A 16,551-nucleotide genomic window follows, 5' to 3' on the forward strand; every position below is an offset into this window, starting at 1 on the left:
TTCTGCACAAGGGCTCCCAAGTCCCTTTATGCTTCAGATTTTTTGTATTTTCTGTCCATTTAGGAAATAGTCAACTCTTTTATTTCTTCTACCAAAGTGCATGACTGTACAATTCCTGTTACTTCCTGATTCCATCTGCCACTTTGTACATTTTCCTAATCTGTATAAGTCATTCAGTAGACTCTCTACTTCATCAAAACTACCTGTCCTTCCACCTATTGTTATATCATCTGCAAACTTTGCAACAAAGCCATCAATTCCATCATCCAAATCATTGACACAGAATGTAAAAAATAATCAATCCCAGTAAAACCTCTGGTAGAACACCACTAGTCACTGGCAGCCACCAGAAGAGGCTCCCTTTATTCCCACTCTTTGCCTTCCTGCCAATCAGCCACTGCTTTACCTATACTAGAATATTTCCTGTAATACCATGGGCTCATAGCTTGTTAAGTAGCCTCATGTGCAGCACCTTGTCAAAGGCCTTCTGAAAATCCAAGTACACAACATCAACCAATTTTCCTTTGTCTATCCTGCTTGTTACTTTTTCAAAGAATTCCATCAGATTGTCAGGCATGATTTTCCCTTGAGGAAACCGTGCTGACTATAGCCTATTTTATTATGAGATCCCATCCTTAACAATCGACTCCAACATCTTCCCAACCACTGAGGTCAGACTAGCAGGCCTATAATTTCCTTTCTTCTGCCTCTCTCCATCTTGAAGAGTGGAGTGATATTTGCATCCTCATTAGCAAGATTGGCTATCTTCCAATCCTCTAGTACCTCACCTACTTTTGGTTTCCAGTGCCTCCTTTTATGGTGTCAGTAGATTTCCCCATTGCACAGTGAGTCCTGATTTCCACCCATAACAGGTAGCACAGGTGAAAGAAAGAGTGAGGTTTTTAATTAGTGATTCATACATACAGGTGAATGTGTCATGACCCTGTGTCAAGCCTTAATTGGTTTTCTGTTTTTATGGTTGTGACAGATTAATGGGAACTTAAAAATAAGCAAACCATTTAGCAGAGCTTTTGGAGTTTTTAAAGCTTTAGTAAAATTTCTGTGGAGTTCTTGGGTGTGAACATCTCTGAACATCTATCCTTGGCCCAACACATAGAATGCACACCAGCAGCCATACTTCTTAGAAGTTTGGGTAGAATTGGTATGTCATCAAAGACTCTGCCAAATTTCTACAGATATACCCTAGAGAGCATTCTGACTAGTTGCATCACCACCTGTAATGGAGGCTCCAATGAACAAGATCAAGAAAAGCTGCAGAGAGTTATAGAGTCCACCAGCTCCATCATGGACTAACTTCCCCAACGTCGAGGATATCTTCAGAAGGCGGTACCTGGAGAAGGTAGCATCCATCATTAAGCACTCTACGTCAGGGAGGAGGTAGAGAAGCCTGAAGATGCATATTCAGCATTTTAGGGACAGCTTCTTCCCCTCCATCATCAAATTTCTGAATGGTCCATGAACCCTACCTCATCATTTTGCTCTCTTTTTGCACTATTTATTTGTGTGTATGTATATAAAACTGTATCTTATAGCAATTTCTTGTGCATTGTACTGTAGTGCGGCTGAAAAACAACAAATTTCATGGCATATGGAGTGATAATTAAAAGGAGTGCATTTTTTCTTCAGCAGTTTGATCATGGCATGACTGAGCAGGCGTGTGGACTTCAGCAGGTTAGACCCGCAGAAAGAATTTAAAAAGAAGACAGCTTTATGGAGCGGGCATTAGAGTAGAGGGAGTCAGAGTAGGAGGGCTTTTGCTCAATGGGGCTTCGGCAATATCGGGTCGAGACGAGGTAAGTTACTTGTGAAGAATAAGAATAGGAAGTATGTCTGTGGTGTTCTGTACTGGGTGTCAGATATGGGATGTCCAGGAGACTCCCGGCCTCCCGGACAGGCACATCTGTGCCAAGTGCGTCGAGCTGCAGCTCCTTAGGGACCGGGTTAGGGAACTGGAGATGCAGCTCGATGACCTTTGTCTAGTCAGTGAAAGTGAGGAGGTGATAGAGAGGAGTTATAGGCAAGTAGTCACACTGGGGCCTTGGGAGACAGATAAGTAAGTAACAGTCAGGAGAGGGAAGGGCAAGAGTCAGATACTAGAGAGTACCTCTGTGGCTGTCCCCCTTAACAATAAGTACTCCTGTTTGAGTACTGTTGTGGGGGGACCTACCTGGGGGAAGCAACAGTGACCGTGCCACTGGCACAGAGTCTGGCCCTGTGGCTCAGAAGGATAGGGAAAGGAAGAGGATGGCAGCAGTGACAGGGGACTCTATAGTTAGGGGGTCAGACAGGCAATTCTGTGGATGCAGAAAAGAAACATGGATGGTAGTTTGCCTCCCAGGTGCCAGGGTCCAGGATGTTTCTGATCACGTCCATGATATCCTGATGTGGGAAGGTGAACAGCCAGAGGTCATGGTACATACTGGTACCAATGACATAGGTAGGAAAAGGGAGAAAACAGACTACAGGGAGTTAGGAAGGAAGTGCAGAAGCAGGATCTCAAAGGTAGAAATCTCAGGATTACTGACTGTGCCACATGACAGTAAGTATAGGACTAGAGTGAGATGGAGGATAAATGCGTGGCTGAGGGGTTGGAGCAGGGGGCAGGGATTCCAATTTCTGGATCATTGGGACCTCTTTTGGGGCAGGAGTGACCTGTACAAAAAGGACAGGTTGCACTTGAATCCTAGGGGACCAATATCCTGGCAGGGAGGTTTTTCTGAGGCTATTGGGGAAGAGTTTAAACTAGAATTGCTGGGGGGTGGAAACTGAACTGAAGAGACAGAGGAAGGGGCTGTTGGCTCACAAATAGAGAAAGCTTGGAGACAGAGCGATAGGCAGGTGATAGAGAAGGGATGCGCTCAGACTGATGGTGTGAGATGTATCTATTTTAATGCAAGGAGTAACATGAACAAAGTGGATGAGCTTAGAGCGTGAATCAGTACTTGGAGCTATGATGTTGTGGCCATTACAGACTTGGATGGTTCAGGGGCAGGAAAGGTTACTTAGAGTGCCAGGCTTTAGATGTTTCAGAAAGGACAGGGAGGGAGGCAAAAGAGGTGGGGGCATGGCACTGCTAATCAGAGATAATGTCACGGCTGCAGAAAAGGAGGAAGTCATGGAGGGATTGTCTACTGAGTCTCTGTGGGTGGAAGTGAGAAACAGGAAGGGGTCAATAACTCTACTGGGTGTTTTTTATAGACCACCCAATGGTAACAGGGACATCAAGGAGCAGATAGGGAGACAGATTCTGGAAAAGTGCAATAATAACAGGGTTGTGGTGATGGGAGATTTTAATTTCCCCAATATTGTTTGGCATCTCCCTAGAGTGAGGGGCTAAAATGGGGTGGAGTTTATTAGGTGTGTTCAGGAAGGTTTCCTGATACAATATGTTGATAAACCTACAAGAGGAGAGGCTGTACTTGATCTGGTATTGGGAAATGAATCTGGTCAGGTGTCAGGTCTGTCAGTGGGAGAGCATTTTGCAGATAGTGGACACAATTCTATTTCCTTTACCATAGCATTGGAGAGAGATAGGAACAGATAAGTTAAGAAAGCATTTAATTGGAGTAAGGGGAAATATGAAGCTATCAGGCAGGAACTTGGAAACCTAAATTGGGAACAGATGTTCTCAGGGAAATGTGGCAAACGTTCAGGGAATACTTGTGTGGTGTTCTGCATAGGTACGTTCCAATGAGACAGGGAAAAGATGGTAGGGTACAGGAACTATGGTGCACAAAAACTGTTGAAAATCTAGTCAAGAAGAAAAGAAAAGCTTACGAAAGGTTCAAAAAAAACTAAGTAATGATCGAGTTCTAGAAAATTATAAGGCTAGCAGGAAGGAGCTTAAGAATGAAATTAGGAGAGCCAGAAGGGGCCAATCAGAGGAGATAGCAGAAGTACTTAATGAATACTTTGCTTCAGTATTCACTGCGGAAAGGGACCTTGGCGATTGTAGGGATGACTTACAGTGGATTGAAAAGCTTCAGCATATAGACATTAAGAAAGAGGATGTGCTGGAGCTTTTGGAAAGCATCGAGTTGGATAAGTCTCCGGGACCAGATGAGATGTACCCCAGACTACTGTGGGAGGTGAGGGAGGAGATTGCTGAGCCTCTGGCAATGATCTTTGCATCATCCAGGGGCGTATCTACGGAAAATAGACCCTATGGCAAGCTGAAATTGCGCCCCGTCTAAACATCTGCCACCCATCTTTTAGATAACTTTACCATAATATCAGCCCAAAAATACAAGTCAAGCTCATTAATCTTTTAATTAACAAATTATGGCACTACATGAAAATTATAACTGCACCTTCCTTGCTTTCACTGATGCAAATTGGTCTATGATGTGATCAAAGTCAGCTTTTTCAGTTTCTTCTCTTTCTACACTCGGCAGAGCAAGATCACAGAGTCTGCCTTGACCCATGGAGGCTCTCAAATATGAAAGTAATAGTTTTAGCTTGTTGAATGATCTCTCACAGCTGGCGATAGAAACTGCGATGGTTAGCATTATCTGAATAGCAATGCAAATTGGGGAAAACGCTCTCATCTCCATACTGAACAATAAATTCAAGAAGCTCTTCAGGTCTTGATATTTTCATGTTGACCCGCCTTGATAGCAACGTTCTGCAATTCACAATTTCTTCGTATATCTGCTGTCCATCAACATCAGAGCTGTACAATTCCCCCAAATTTTCGCACTTCTTCTTTAGGTCGTTACTGTTGGCGCCGTAACACAGTCCCTCGATATCGAGAAGGAACCCAAACTTGGCGTCAGTGTTGTGCAAATGAGCGAAGCTTTTGTCCATTTCTCTGTGAAGATAGTCGAGTGTTCCCTTCATGACTCTTTCCATTTCCTCCTTAGCTGTTAACCCAGCGTCTCTCGAGTTCTCATCAGCCATTCGTTTCTTTCGTCTCCGACGTCTTTCAACTTCAATATTCCATTCTTGACAGAGACCGACTCCTTCTTCGAGTGACTCACTGACCAACACTTCTCTTTCATCATAAAAATGATCTCAGAGGGCTTTCAAATCCAGGGAAGCATCGTAGAAGTTCATGCTAGGATCCTGCAGCTTCTTTTGAATACGGTCAATGCGAATGAGTACTTTATTCCAAAATCCTAGCAAAATCAGAAAATCATAACTCTTCATGACATAACATACGGTTTTACAGCTGCCCTGCGTCACTTCTTGTTTCACTGGTCTCATTTTCATTGTCTATCATGCCCTGGAGAACTTGAAGTATCTCCTCAAGGTACCTGTTGAAGGGCTTCACTGCTTCTGTCCTTGCACTCCACCTGGTTTTGGACTCTGACTTAACAACCACAGGCACGGCGTTTTTGAGTTTTTCACAGCACTGTGCTGAACAAGAGAAAAACTTGTAGAGAGCTTCGATGGTTCCAAAAAACATGACCATCATTGTATCCTACTTGGCTGCATGTACACCCACCAAGTTGAGTGAGTGATTGTCGCAATTCACAGACATAGCCAGGTTGTTTTTCTCACTTATTCTTTGAAGAACATCACTTCTGTGTCCAGCCATCACAGTAGTGTGACCGACAATATTGTAGCTCCATTTTGTCCTTCTCTAGCTGTTCCAATATGTCTTCAACCAAGCTCTCAGCATCCTTCTGGCTTATCTGGATAAAACCAAGGAAGGACTCTCTAACATGGACTGTTTTCCTCTCAAAATCAACTTCCACATACCTTACTACTTTTGACATCTGCTCATGGTGTGCCTGATCAGGAGTTGAGTCGAACATGAGACCATAGTACTTGGCTTTACGAATGCTTCTCAGTAAACTCTGGCGAACAGTGGATGCCATAATGTGGATGAATTCATTCTGGACACCTGGTGAAAGATAAGACATGGATCCAGGATGACTTTCCAAATGAGTGAGGTGTTCTTTTATGACAGGGTGAAAGATGGCCAGTAGTTTCAGTAAGCCAAGGAAGTTTCCCACATTGGAGTCATCGTCTAGTTAAAGTGACTCCCTGTGCCCTTGAAAAGCCAGGTTCTGAGTCGCAAGGAATTTTATGCGGTGAAGGATTCTCGTCAAGATATCACGCCTCTTCTGCTTTTCCTTCTCAATCTGTGACTGAAATACAGCGTCAATAACTCCTCTGTTTCCAGCTAAATTTCTTTCCACTGTGTGAAGCATTCCTGTTGATTCTTGACATTTTCATGAACACCAATCCTTTCAGGTGCCTTCCACTGGTTGAATCCGCTTTCCTGCTCCAATGAGGGTTGATGGTCTGACCGGGAATAGAGAAGACAACAGACACAAAATGCAGACTTTTTAGAAGGGGACTAGACCAGCCATGAGCGAGTCACTTCCTCACCACGACCATTTCCCAATTTCCTCTTGAACTAAGTTTTGTCCATTGAGTGGTTATTTGTTGGGAGGAAAGGCCCCTCACTGTTCTGGAAAGACTTCGAACCCAGCATTGTTATTTCTGTTCTCAACGCGTCAGGCAGAATTGCTTTTCCAGTATCCTTGTCGAACTTCAGAAGTCCAATGTCATTCTGTTCAATCACTTCTGGTATGACAGTTCGAGGCTCTTTGACACCATCCAGTTCACTAGGTTCAGTGTCGTCAGGTAAAATCTCGTCAATAAACTCAACATCACCACCACCACCATTGTCTTCCCATCCTGTCATGTCCACGTTCTCTGTGGCAGCCTCACCCTTAATCTTGTGATACTCGGATTTATCTGACTTGACTTCCTCCTCGGCTTGTGACACATTTGTACTTGATCCACCTTCAGGTTCTAACAAACTTGTAGCAGGTGCAGGCGACTCCATGGAACGTGTCAACCTACTTGTTCTGGACTTTTCAAAGAAGGGCATGAAGGACTTGCTCAACTTCTTGGCTTCCTCCGCCTCCAACTTTTGTCTCTTCTGTCCTTCAGCTCCACATTCCTTCTTCTTCGTGAAGAAACGTTTCATGGTCTTCTTACACAATGCTCTGAAATAAGACCTTCCTAGTGCTTCTCACCCATGATAATCAAAGACAGATCATACATCTGAAGAAAATTCTTTTTTCACTATCCGAGGATGGTTTGTCTTACTTTAATAGAAACTGCTTAGTGGTGCCCAGGTCATGTGCCATACCTGCTATACCTTAGATATACCACTGGCATCATCAACGGGGACGGGAGAGGTTCCGGAAGATTGAAAGGTTGCAGATTTTGTTCCCTTATTCAAGAAAGGGAGTAGAGATAGCTCAGGAAGTTATAGACCAGTGAGTCTTACTTCAGTGGTTGGTAAGTTGATGGAGAAGATCCTGAGAGGCAGGACTTATGAACATTTGGAGAGACATAATATGATTAGGAATAGTCAACATGGCGTGCTTGACGAGCCCGACTGAATTCTTTGAGGATGTGACTAAACACATTGATGAAGGAAGAGCAGTAGATGTAGTGTATATGGATTTCAGCAAGGCATTTGATAAGGTACCCCATGCCAGGCTTATTGAGAAAGTAAGGAGGCATGGGATCCAAGGGGACATTGCTTTGTGGATCCAGAACTGGCTTTCCCACAGAAGGCAAAGAGTGGTTGTAGACAGGTCTTATTCTGCATGGAGGTCGGTGACCAGTGGTGTGCCTCAAGGATCTGTTCTGGGACCCCTACTCTTTGTGATTTTTTATAAATGACCTGGATGAGAAAGTGGAGGGATGGGTTAGTAAATTTGCTGATGACACAAAGGCTGGGGAGATTGGGGGTGTCGTGGATAGTGTTGAGGGCTGTCAGAGGTTACAGTGGGACATTGATAGGATGCAAAACTGAGCTAAGAAGTGGCAGATGGAGTTCAACCCAGATAAGTGTGAGGTGGTTCATTTTGGTAGGTCAAATATGATAGCAGAATATAGTACTAACGCTAAGACTCTTAGCAGTGTAGAGGATCAGAGGGATCTTGGGGTCTGAGTCCATAGGACACTCAAAGCTGCTACGCTGGTTGACTGGTTAAGAAGGCATACGGTAGATTGGCCTTCATCAACCGTGGGATTGAGTTCAAGAGCCAAGAAGTAATATTATAGCGATATAGCACCCTGGTCAGACCCCACTTGCAGTACTGTGCTTAGTTCTGGTCACCTCACTACAGGAGGGATGTGGAAACTATGGAAAGGGTGTAGAGGACATTTACAAGGATGTTGCCTGGATTGGGGAGAATGCCTTATGAAAATAGGTTGAGTGAATTCGGCCCTTTTTCCTTAGAGCGACGGAGGATTAGAGGTGACGTGATAGAGGTGTATAAGATGATGAGAGGCATTGATTATGTGGATAGTCAGAGGCTTTTTCCCAGGGCTGAAATGGCTAACACAAGAGGGCACAGTTTTAAGGTGTTTGGAAGTAGGTACAGTGGAGATGTCAGGGGTAAGGTTTTTATGCAGAGAGTGGTGAGTGCGTGGAATGGGCTGCCGGCGACGGTGGTGGAGGCGAATACATTAGGATCTTTTAAGAGACTCCTGGATAGGTACATGGAGCTTAGAAAAAAAGAGGGCTATGGGTAACCCTCTTTAGTAAGTACATGTTTGGCACAGTGTTGTGGGCCGAAGGGCCTGTATTGCGCTGTAGGTTCTCTATGTTTCTATAATAAACCTGAATCTGATTCTGAGGTCACAGAGTATTTGTGGTAGGAGCTGGAGATACTCAGCAGCATTGGAGAAGAGGATTGGGGCTACAGTTGGATCGCCTCACACTGAGAATGTAAATTGCAGATGTGGTTGGTCCGTAGGAGAATTTCCAGCACTTTTGATTTTTGTTTCAAGGCATTTGTCTGCATCTGCTGTATTTTTCTTCAGCTTTATTTTGTTGTAAAATGTTCTTGCATTGATCTTGGTTTTCTGTCCTGAGTACTGTTATAAGATTGCACTTTGTGTCAATTAATTCTTTCAGGCCTACAAATGTTGGAAGTATTTTTGCTCCTGATGCCTTTCCTGACTATTCACTTCACAATTTCACAACCAGCGAACCAGCATCCCACTAAACAGGAGGAAATGTGGATTCATCTCTGGTTTCTTTAATAAAGGAATGGCGGTGACAAAGTCTAAGAAGTATTACTATCATTGGTATATTGATGTCTAACACATAGTATGTCATCCGTTAGTCTTGCGAGAGCATGGATCTGCGCCTGGAAAGTCTTCACTCTCCAGGGCGCAGGCCTGGGCAAGGTTGTATGGAAGACCAGCAGTTGCCCATGCTGCAAGTCTCCCCTCTCCACGACACCGATGTTGTCCAAGGGAAGGGCAAGGGCCGATACAGCTTGGCACCAGTGTCGTTGCAGAGCACTGTGTGATTAAGTGCCTTGCTCAAGGACACAACACGCTGCCTCAGCTGGGGCTCGAACTCACGACCTTCAGGTCGCTAGTCGAATGCCTTAACCACTTGGCCATGTGCCCACACTGTTACCTACATAAAATACAATAATACTTGTAATATATTGATGTTTCCCTCATACAGACCTTAGATGCAATTGAACAATTTAGATTATAAGATTTTATCCTGCTGAAGCATAGTGCTTAGGGAATCAGGAAATGACTGCAGGCCTTCGCTTGTAATTTGCGTGTAATTACATGGAACCATCTTTGTCAAATATACGCACCTGTGGAATGTAAAACAATCCCAAAAGATTGGCTACAGCAGTTGAAATTCCAGATCCTGTTGCTCCCACAACTGCTATGGTGGATGGTATATGATCAGAGCAGTTACAGAACTCATCCAAGTTCAGAGAGTCTATTTTGTTCTGGGCTACAAAGCTCAGTGTTGCTTCCAGAGCTTTGGATACTGTATTGCATGTGTCAAATATCCGATATCCAAGGGTGATATTTGGCAGAAATGTCATACTGTTGTTGATCTCCTCAATTGCAAATATCATTGCCTGTAACCATCGGAATCCTCTAAAATTGTACCTGAAATTAAATGAAAATTGGTTTATTAATTCTCATCCACACTTTCAACCAGACAGGCTTATTGACTCAATTAACACCCTAAATGGATGCAAGAAAGCGTCTGCTGTGATCAGTACGAGGGCTTATATACTTCCTGCAAAGTTCTCTTATTGCCTTAATTTAAAAATATATGCTGCTTAATTGCTAACATGATTCTATGATGAAGACAAAGTCCTCTTAAAGATATTTATTAGTTGGTTCCATTACAGACCCTTGAAGCGTCAAAGTATTTTGATGCTAGTGAGGTACTTTTGAGGGCATGGTTATAGACATAGAAGATGCTCAGACAATTTCCCTACAAGGTCCCACAAGCAATAAGCTGATAACTCTAACTAATGTTTTTTTAAATGATTTATAGGTTGTGGGTTAAGTGCTGTCCAGTACACCAGGGACAACTTTGATATTCCCTGAAAAATAGATGCTTTACTGGCACTAATAGAGGGTAGACAGGACTCACAGGAACCAGATTAGTGCAGTATGGCCTTGTAAGGTCCTGGACTAGCAATGTAGATTTTCTGCTCATTCCTGGAATAGGATTTGAATACTCATGACTTGCATGTAGCCTGCTACCAATGAGCCAATACAAACAATCTACATACATATTCATTTCCTTTATTAATGCACAGTGCATTACTATTCTAACTAATCAATTCAGAACCATCTTTGGAACGAAAAAGAAAAAAGAAAATGAGTTATCAGGTTAATTATACAGAAATTTCTGCATTGCGACCATGAACAAGAATATCAATTTCTTCCTACTCCTAACCTACTATTGTGAGAAGGTGGGCAAGTCCCATCTCCACCTAGTGACGCAGAGCATCCCTCCTCCTGTTCCCCGTCAAACAGCATTTCCCGCCTGAAATCTTAGATAGGAGTAAAGGAATGTGAAGCACTAATAACCAGAGAACGACCAGACTATTGAAGGTAGACTGATGAGTTAAGAGGCCAGAGTGGGGAAATGAAGAGGGAAGGAGCAGGGGGAAAAATACCAGAAATTGGAGAAATCGATGTTCACACCATGAGGTCGGAGGCTACCCAGATGGGATATGAGGTATTGCTCCTCAGACCTGAGAGTGACCTCATCATGGCAGAAGAGGAATCCATGGAACAACATGTTGGAACGTGAATGGGGATAGGAATTGAAATGGTCGGCCACCAGGAAGTTCTGCTTTTTGTGGATGGAGCTGAGGTGCTCGTCGAAGTAGTCCCCCAGTTTACGTCGAGGCTGCATCAGGACCACCAGATATAACAGATTCACATGTGAAGTGTTGCTTCACCTGGAAGAGGACTGCTTGGAGCCCTGAATGGAGGCGAGGGTGGAGGTAAATGGACAGGTGTAACACTTCTGCTGCTTGCAAAGATTAGTGCAGAAGGTTGAAGATGACACAAGGGAATCACAGGGGAAACAATCTCTATGGAAGACAGAAAGAGTGAGATGGTGGGGGAGGTAAAGATGTGCTTGTGGTAGGGTCCCACTGAAGGTGACGGAAGTTGCGGAGAATTATGTGTTGGATGTGGAGGCTAATGGGGTGGTAGGTGAGGACAAGAGGAACTCTATCCCTGTGAAGGTGGTAGGAAGATGGGGCGAGTGCGAATGTCTGGGAAATGGAGGAGATGTGAGTGAAGGAAGCACAATGGTGGAGGAAAAGAAACCCCATTCGTTGAAGAAGGAGAACATCTATGATGTCCAGGAAAGGACAGCTTCATCCTGGGAACAAAGAAACTGAGAAAAGGAAATGGCATTTTTACAGGAAACAGTGAGAAAAGGAATAGTCAAGATAGCTGTGGGAATCGGTGGGTTTATAAAAGACATCGGTAGAAAGTTTGTCTCCAGTGATGGAGACGGAGAGATAGAGAAAGGGAAGAGAGGTGTCAGAAATGGAGCAAGTGAATTTAAGGGCTGGGAAAAAGTTGGAGGCGAAGTTAATGAAATTAACGTGCTCAGCATGGGTGCATGCAGCTTCACCAATGTAGCACTCAAAAGAGTTGGGGAGCATTACCAGGGAAGGCTTGGAACATGGACTGTTCCACATAGCCAAGGAAAAGGCAGGCAAAGGTGGGGCCCTTGCAGGTGCACATGGCTGACCGTTGAGTTTGGAGAAAGTGAGAGGAGCTGAAAAAGAAATTGTTAAGGCGAAGACAAGTTCCGCCAGATGGAGGAAGGTCGTGGCGGAGGGGAAATGGTCGGGTCTGTTGTCAAGAAACAACCAGAGAGTTTTAAGGCCTTCTTGATAGGGGATATAAGTGCATAGGAACTGAACATCCATGGTGAAAATGAGGTGATCAGGGCCAGGAAATTGCAAGTTGTTGAGGAGATCAAGACCATGTGTAGTGTCGCATATATAGATTGGAAGGGACTGAACCAAAGGGATAAAATGGAGTCAAGGTATGCAGACACAAGTTCAGTGGAGCAGGAGCAGGCAAAAACAAAGAGCCTACTAGGACAGTTAGTTTTGTGGGTCTTGGGTAGGAGGTAGAAAAGAGCAGTGTGGGGTAAGGGCATTATGAGTTTGGTTGATCTCCAGAGTAAATGAGGTTGGTGATTGTGTCGGAGGCAACTTTCTGATTGTCCTAAGAGGAGTCCTCTTCAAGGGGCAAGTATTAAGAGATGTCTGAGTGTTACCGCCTGGCCTCAGCAAGGTAGAGGTCTGCCTGCCACATTACAACAGTGCCCCCTATGTCTGCATGTTTAATGGTGAGTTTGGGATTGTTGCGGAGAGAATGGAGAACAATGTATTCAAGGGGGGAAAGTGTTATATTTTGTAACTGCAAAACATAAAATTAATCGAAAGAAAAACCAAGGGAGCCTGAAAGACACATGTAAGTTTCATTTCCACTTTTAGTGAGGCGCACGCATATGACTTGGTGGCATGAAGACGTATGTCATTCACATATTTTTTCATATAATGCACAATGCATTATGTAAACACCGACAAGTGCTTCATCAAACAATATATTTACAAGATTACTCAAATATTACTGAAATATTAAATATGCAACACTCCTCCCTGCTTAGCTATAAACTCCAACTCAATATTGAATGCATCTCAATAAATCAGCCATTATGGAATTGCAGAGCAGACTTGATGGGCCAAGTGGCCTGATTATGCTCCTATATTTTATGTTCTTATGTTGTTAGTGCCTAAGTGATTTACAACAAATAAATTCTCCTCTCCCTACTCCAAGTTCCATTAGTTTAGAAATAATTACGGAGGATAGGACTAGTCCTCAAGTTGAGATTCTAAATTGTAGAAAGGCCAATTCTACATCTGGCAGCAGTGAATTGGAATGGGTTGTCTTTCCAGCGAAAGGATGCTTGGTAAGTGGGAAGCTTTCAAAGGTGAAATTTTGTGAGTACAGAGTCTGTATGTCCCTGTTTTTATAAAAGGCAAGGCTAATAGATTTTAGCAACTTTGGTTTTTGAGGGATATTGAGGCCCTGGTTAAGAAGGTGGTGGTCCATAGTAGTTAAGGCAGCGTGGAACAGAAGAGGTGCTTGAGGAGTATCAAAGGAACACTTAGGAGGAAAATCAAGAGGGCTAAAAGAAGGCATGAGGTTGCTTTAGCAGACAATCTGAAGGAGAATCCCAAGGGCTTCTATAGATATATTAACAACAAAATTGGTGCACTTGAAGATCATCTATGCATGAAGCCAAAAGAGATGGGGGAGATCATGAATGAATTTTTTTACATCTGCATTTATCTGTCTCTCAGTCTTTGCTGCAAAGAACAGTGTGTGTTCTTTGAACTATTTAATGCTCAATGACATTTCTTTGTTCTCTCCCCTCTTGAACGGCACCATTGCTGTGGTACCATAGAGAGCTTGTATATCTACTCCATAGTCCCCAGTCTTTTCCAAGCAGGGAGCAGAACTTGGCAAATGTAAGTCTGAGACCCTTGCAGGGCAACAATGTGAACGTGCCTTTTCCGCAGTTCCACACTCCTGCCCACTGATCAAATTCAAATTAACCAGAGAAAGAAAAACTCACGAGAGAGCAGAGGCCATCAACTTTTTGCTGTTGATGTTTCTGTAGCAGGCAATTTCTTTTTTACGAGGTCGAGTTGCTAGCTCAATGCTCAACCCAGTACGGATAGAAAGCGTGCACGGGAGCCAGCTGGATTTGAACTCGGGACCTTCCACCCCAAAGTCCAGTGTTAATACCACTGCGCCACCAGCCGGCCAAATTAACCAGAGACTGGCTATTATTTCCAAAATACATACAAAACCTGACTGAGTCTTACAATTTTAAAGGTTTCATTCAAATATATTGTGATTGACAGAAGTGTGAAATAAGATCTCAATAATCCACATCATGATTTATTTTGTCATCTTAGTTCAATAATGGGATTCCCGAGTTAGCACATGGAATTAGACACCACTCCAGATGATAACACATACTCTGGACTGGAGTACCAGTGTTGTACCTGAGGTACCAAAGTTTGCACGTAAACATTAATTAATGGTTGGATAGAAGCAACAAATTCTTTTCTGAAGGCTTAGTTCATAAGTTAGTAAGTTTTCAGATGACACCAAGGGTGGTGGTGCTGTGGAGAGTGTAGGAGATTTCTGAAGGCTACAATGGAATGAATGTAGAGCTGGGTTAAGAAATGGAAGATGGAATTCAATCTGGAAAAGTGTGATGTGATTCACTTTGGAAGGTCAAATTTTGAAGGCAGAGTACAGGGTTAATGAGAGGAATCTTAGCAGGGTGGAAGAATAGAGGGTTCTTGGAGTCCATGCCCACAGACCACACAAGTTGATAGGATGGTTAAGAAGGCGTATGGTATGTTGGCCTTCATTAGTCAGGGAACTGAGTTCAAGAGCTTTGAGGAAATGTTTCAACTCTATAAAACTAGTTAGACCACACTTGGAGTATTTTGTTAAGTCTGGTCACCTCACTATAGGAAGGATGTGGATCTTTAGAGAGGGTACAGTGGAGGTTTACCAGGATGCTGCCTGGATTAGAGAATATATAATGACGAAAGGTTAAGTGTGCTAAGACTTTCCTTATTGGAGCAAAGGAGGATGAGATGTGACTTGACAGAGCTGTATAAGCTGAAAGAGTGGACAGACTGTGCTTTTTTACCCCCCGGGCAGCAATGGCTAATACAAGAGGGCATACCTTAAAGATGATTAGAGGAAACTATAGGGCCAATGTCAGAGGTAGTTGTTTTTTTATTTTACAAAGAGAGAGGTTAGTGCATGGAACGTACTGCCTGGGCTGGTAATAGAAGCGGATAAATTAGGGATATCTTCGAGAGGCACGTGGATGAAAGAAAAATGGAGGGCTATGTGTGGGGGAAGATTTAGATTAAACATGGAGCAGGTTGAACAGTTGGTTCGGAGCAGAGGCTGAAGGGACTATACCGTGCCACACTGTTCTACGTTCTGAAGGGACTATACAGTGCCACACTGTTCTACGTTCTGAAGGGACTATACAGTGCCACACTGTTCTACGTTCTGAAGGGACTATACAGTGCCACACTGTTCTACGTTCTGAAGGGACTATACAGTGCCACACTGTTCTACGTTCTGAAGGGACTATACAGTGCCACACTGTTCTACGTTCTGAAGGGACTATACAGTGCCACACTGTTCTACGTTCTGAAGGGACTATACAGTGCCACACTGTTCTACGTTCTGAAGGGGCTATACAGTGCCACACTGTTCTACGTTCTGAAGGGACTATACAGTGCCACACTGTTCTACGTTCTGAAGGGACTATACAGTGCCACACTGTTCTACGTTCTGAAGGGACTATACAGTGCCACACTGTTCTACGTTCTGAAGGGACTATACAGTGCCACACTGTTCTACGTTCTGAAGGGACTATACAGTGCCACACTGTTCTACGTTCTGAAGGGACTATACAGTGCCACACTGTTCTACGTTCTGAAGGGACTATACAGTGCCACACTGTTCTACGTTCTGAAGGGACTATACAGTGCCACACTGTTCTACGTTCTGAAGGGACTATACAGTGCCACACTGTTCTACGTTCTGAAGGGACTATACAGTGCCACACTGTTCTACGTTCTGAAGGGAAATATACCGTGCCACACTGTTCTACGTTCTGAAGGGACTATACAGTGCCACACTGTTCTACGTTCTGAAGGGACTATACTGTGCCACACTGTTCTACGTTCTGAAGGGAAATATACTGTGCCACACTGTTCTACGTTCTGAAGGGACTATACAGTGCCACACTGTTCTACGTTCTGGGGACTATACCGTGCCACACTGTTCTACGTTCTGAAGGGACTATACCGTGCCACACTGTTGTACGTTCTGAAGGGACTATACCGTGCCACACTGTTCTACGTTCTGAAGGGACTATACCTTGCCACACTGTTCTACGTTCTGAAGGGACTATACCTTGCCACACTGTTCTACGTTCTGAAGGGAAATATACTGTGCCACACTGTTCTACGTTCTGAAGGGACTATACAGTGCCACACTGTTCTACGTTCTGAAGGGACTATACTGTGCCACACTGTTCTACGTTCTGAAGGGACTATACAGTGCCACACTGTTCTACGTTCTGAAGGGACTATACTGTGCCACACTGTTCTACGTTCTGAA

The 16,551-nt window shown here is 43.8% G+C and overlaps 1 protein-coding gene across 1 annotated transcript in view; it reads right to left on the reverse strand.

Annotated features, from left to right (window-relative positions):
- LOC134347971 (extracellular calcium-sensing receptor-like) overlaps positions 1-16,551 on the reverse strand; it is a 90,804-nt gene that overhangs the window by 34,426 nt on the left and 39,827 nt on the right. Inside the window, 1 exon segment of the mRNA XM_063050659.1 lies at positions 9,624-9,930. Coding sequence (XP_062906729.1) covers positions 9,624-9,930 — 307 coding nt within the window.

This window comes from Mobula hypostoma, chromosome 6, assembly GCF_963921235.1.
Source record: "Mobula hypostoma chromosome 6, sMobHyp1.1, whole genome shotgun sequence".
NCBI classification, from domain to species: Eukaryota; Metazoa; Chordata; class Chondrichthyes; order Myliobatiformes; family Myliobatidae; genus Mobula; species Mobula hypostoma.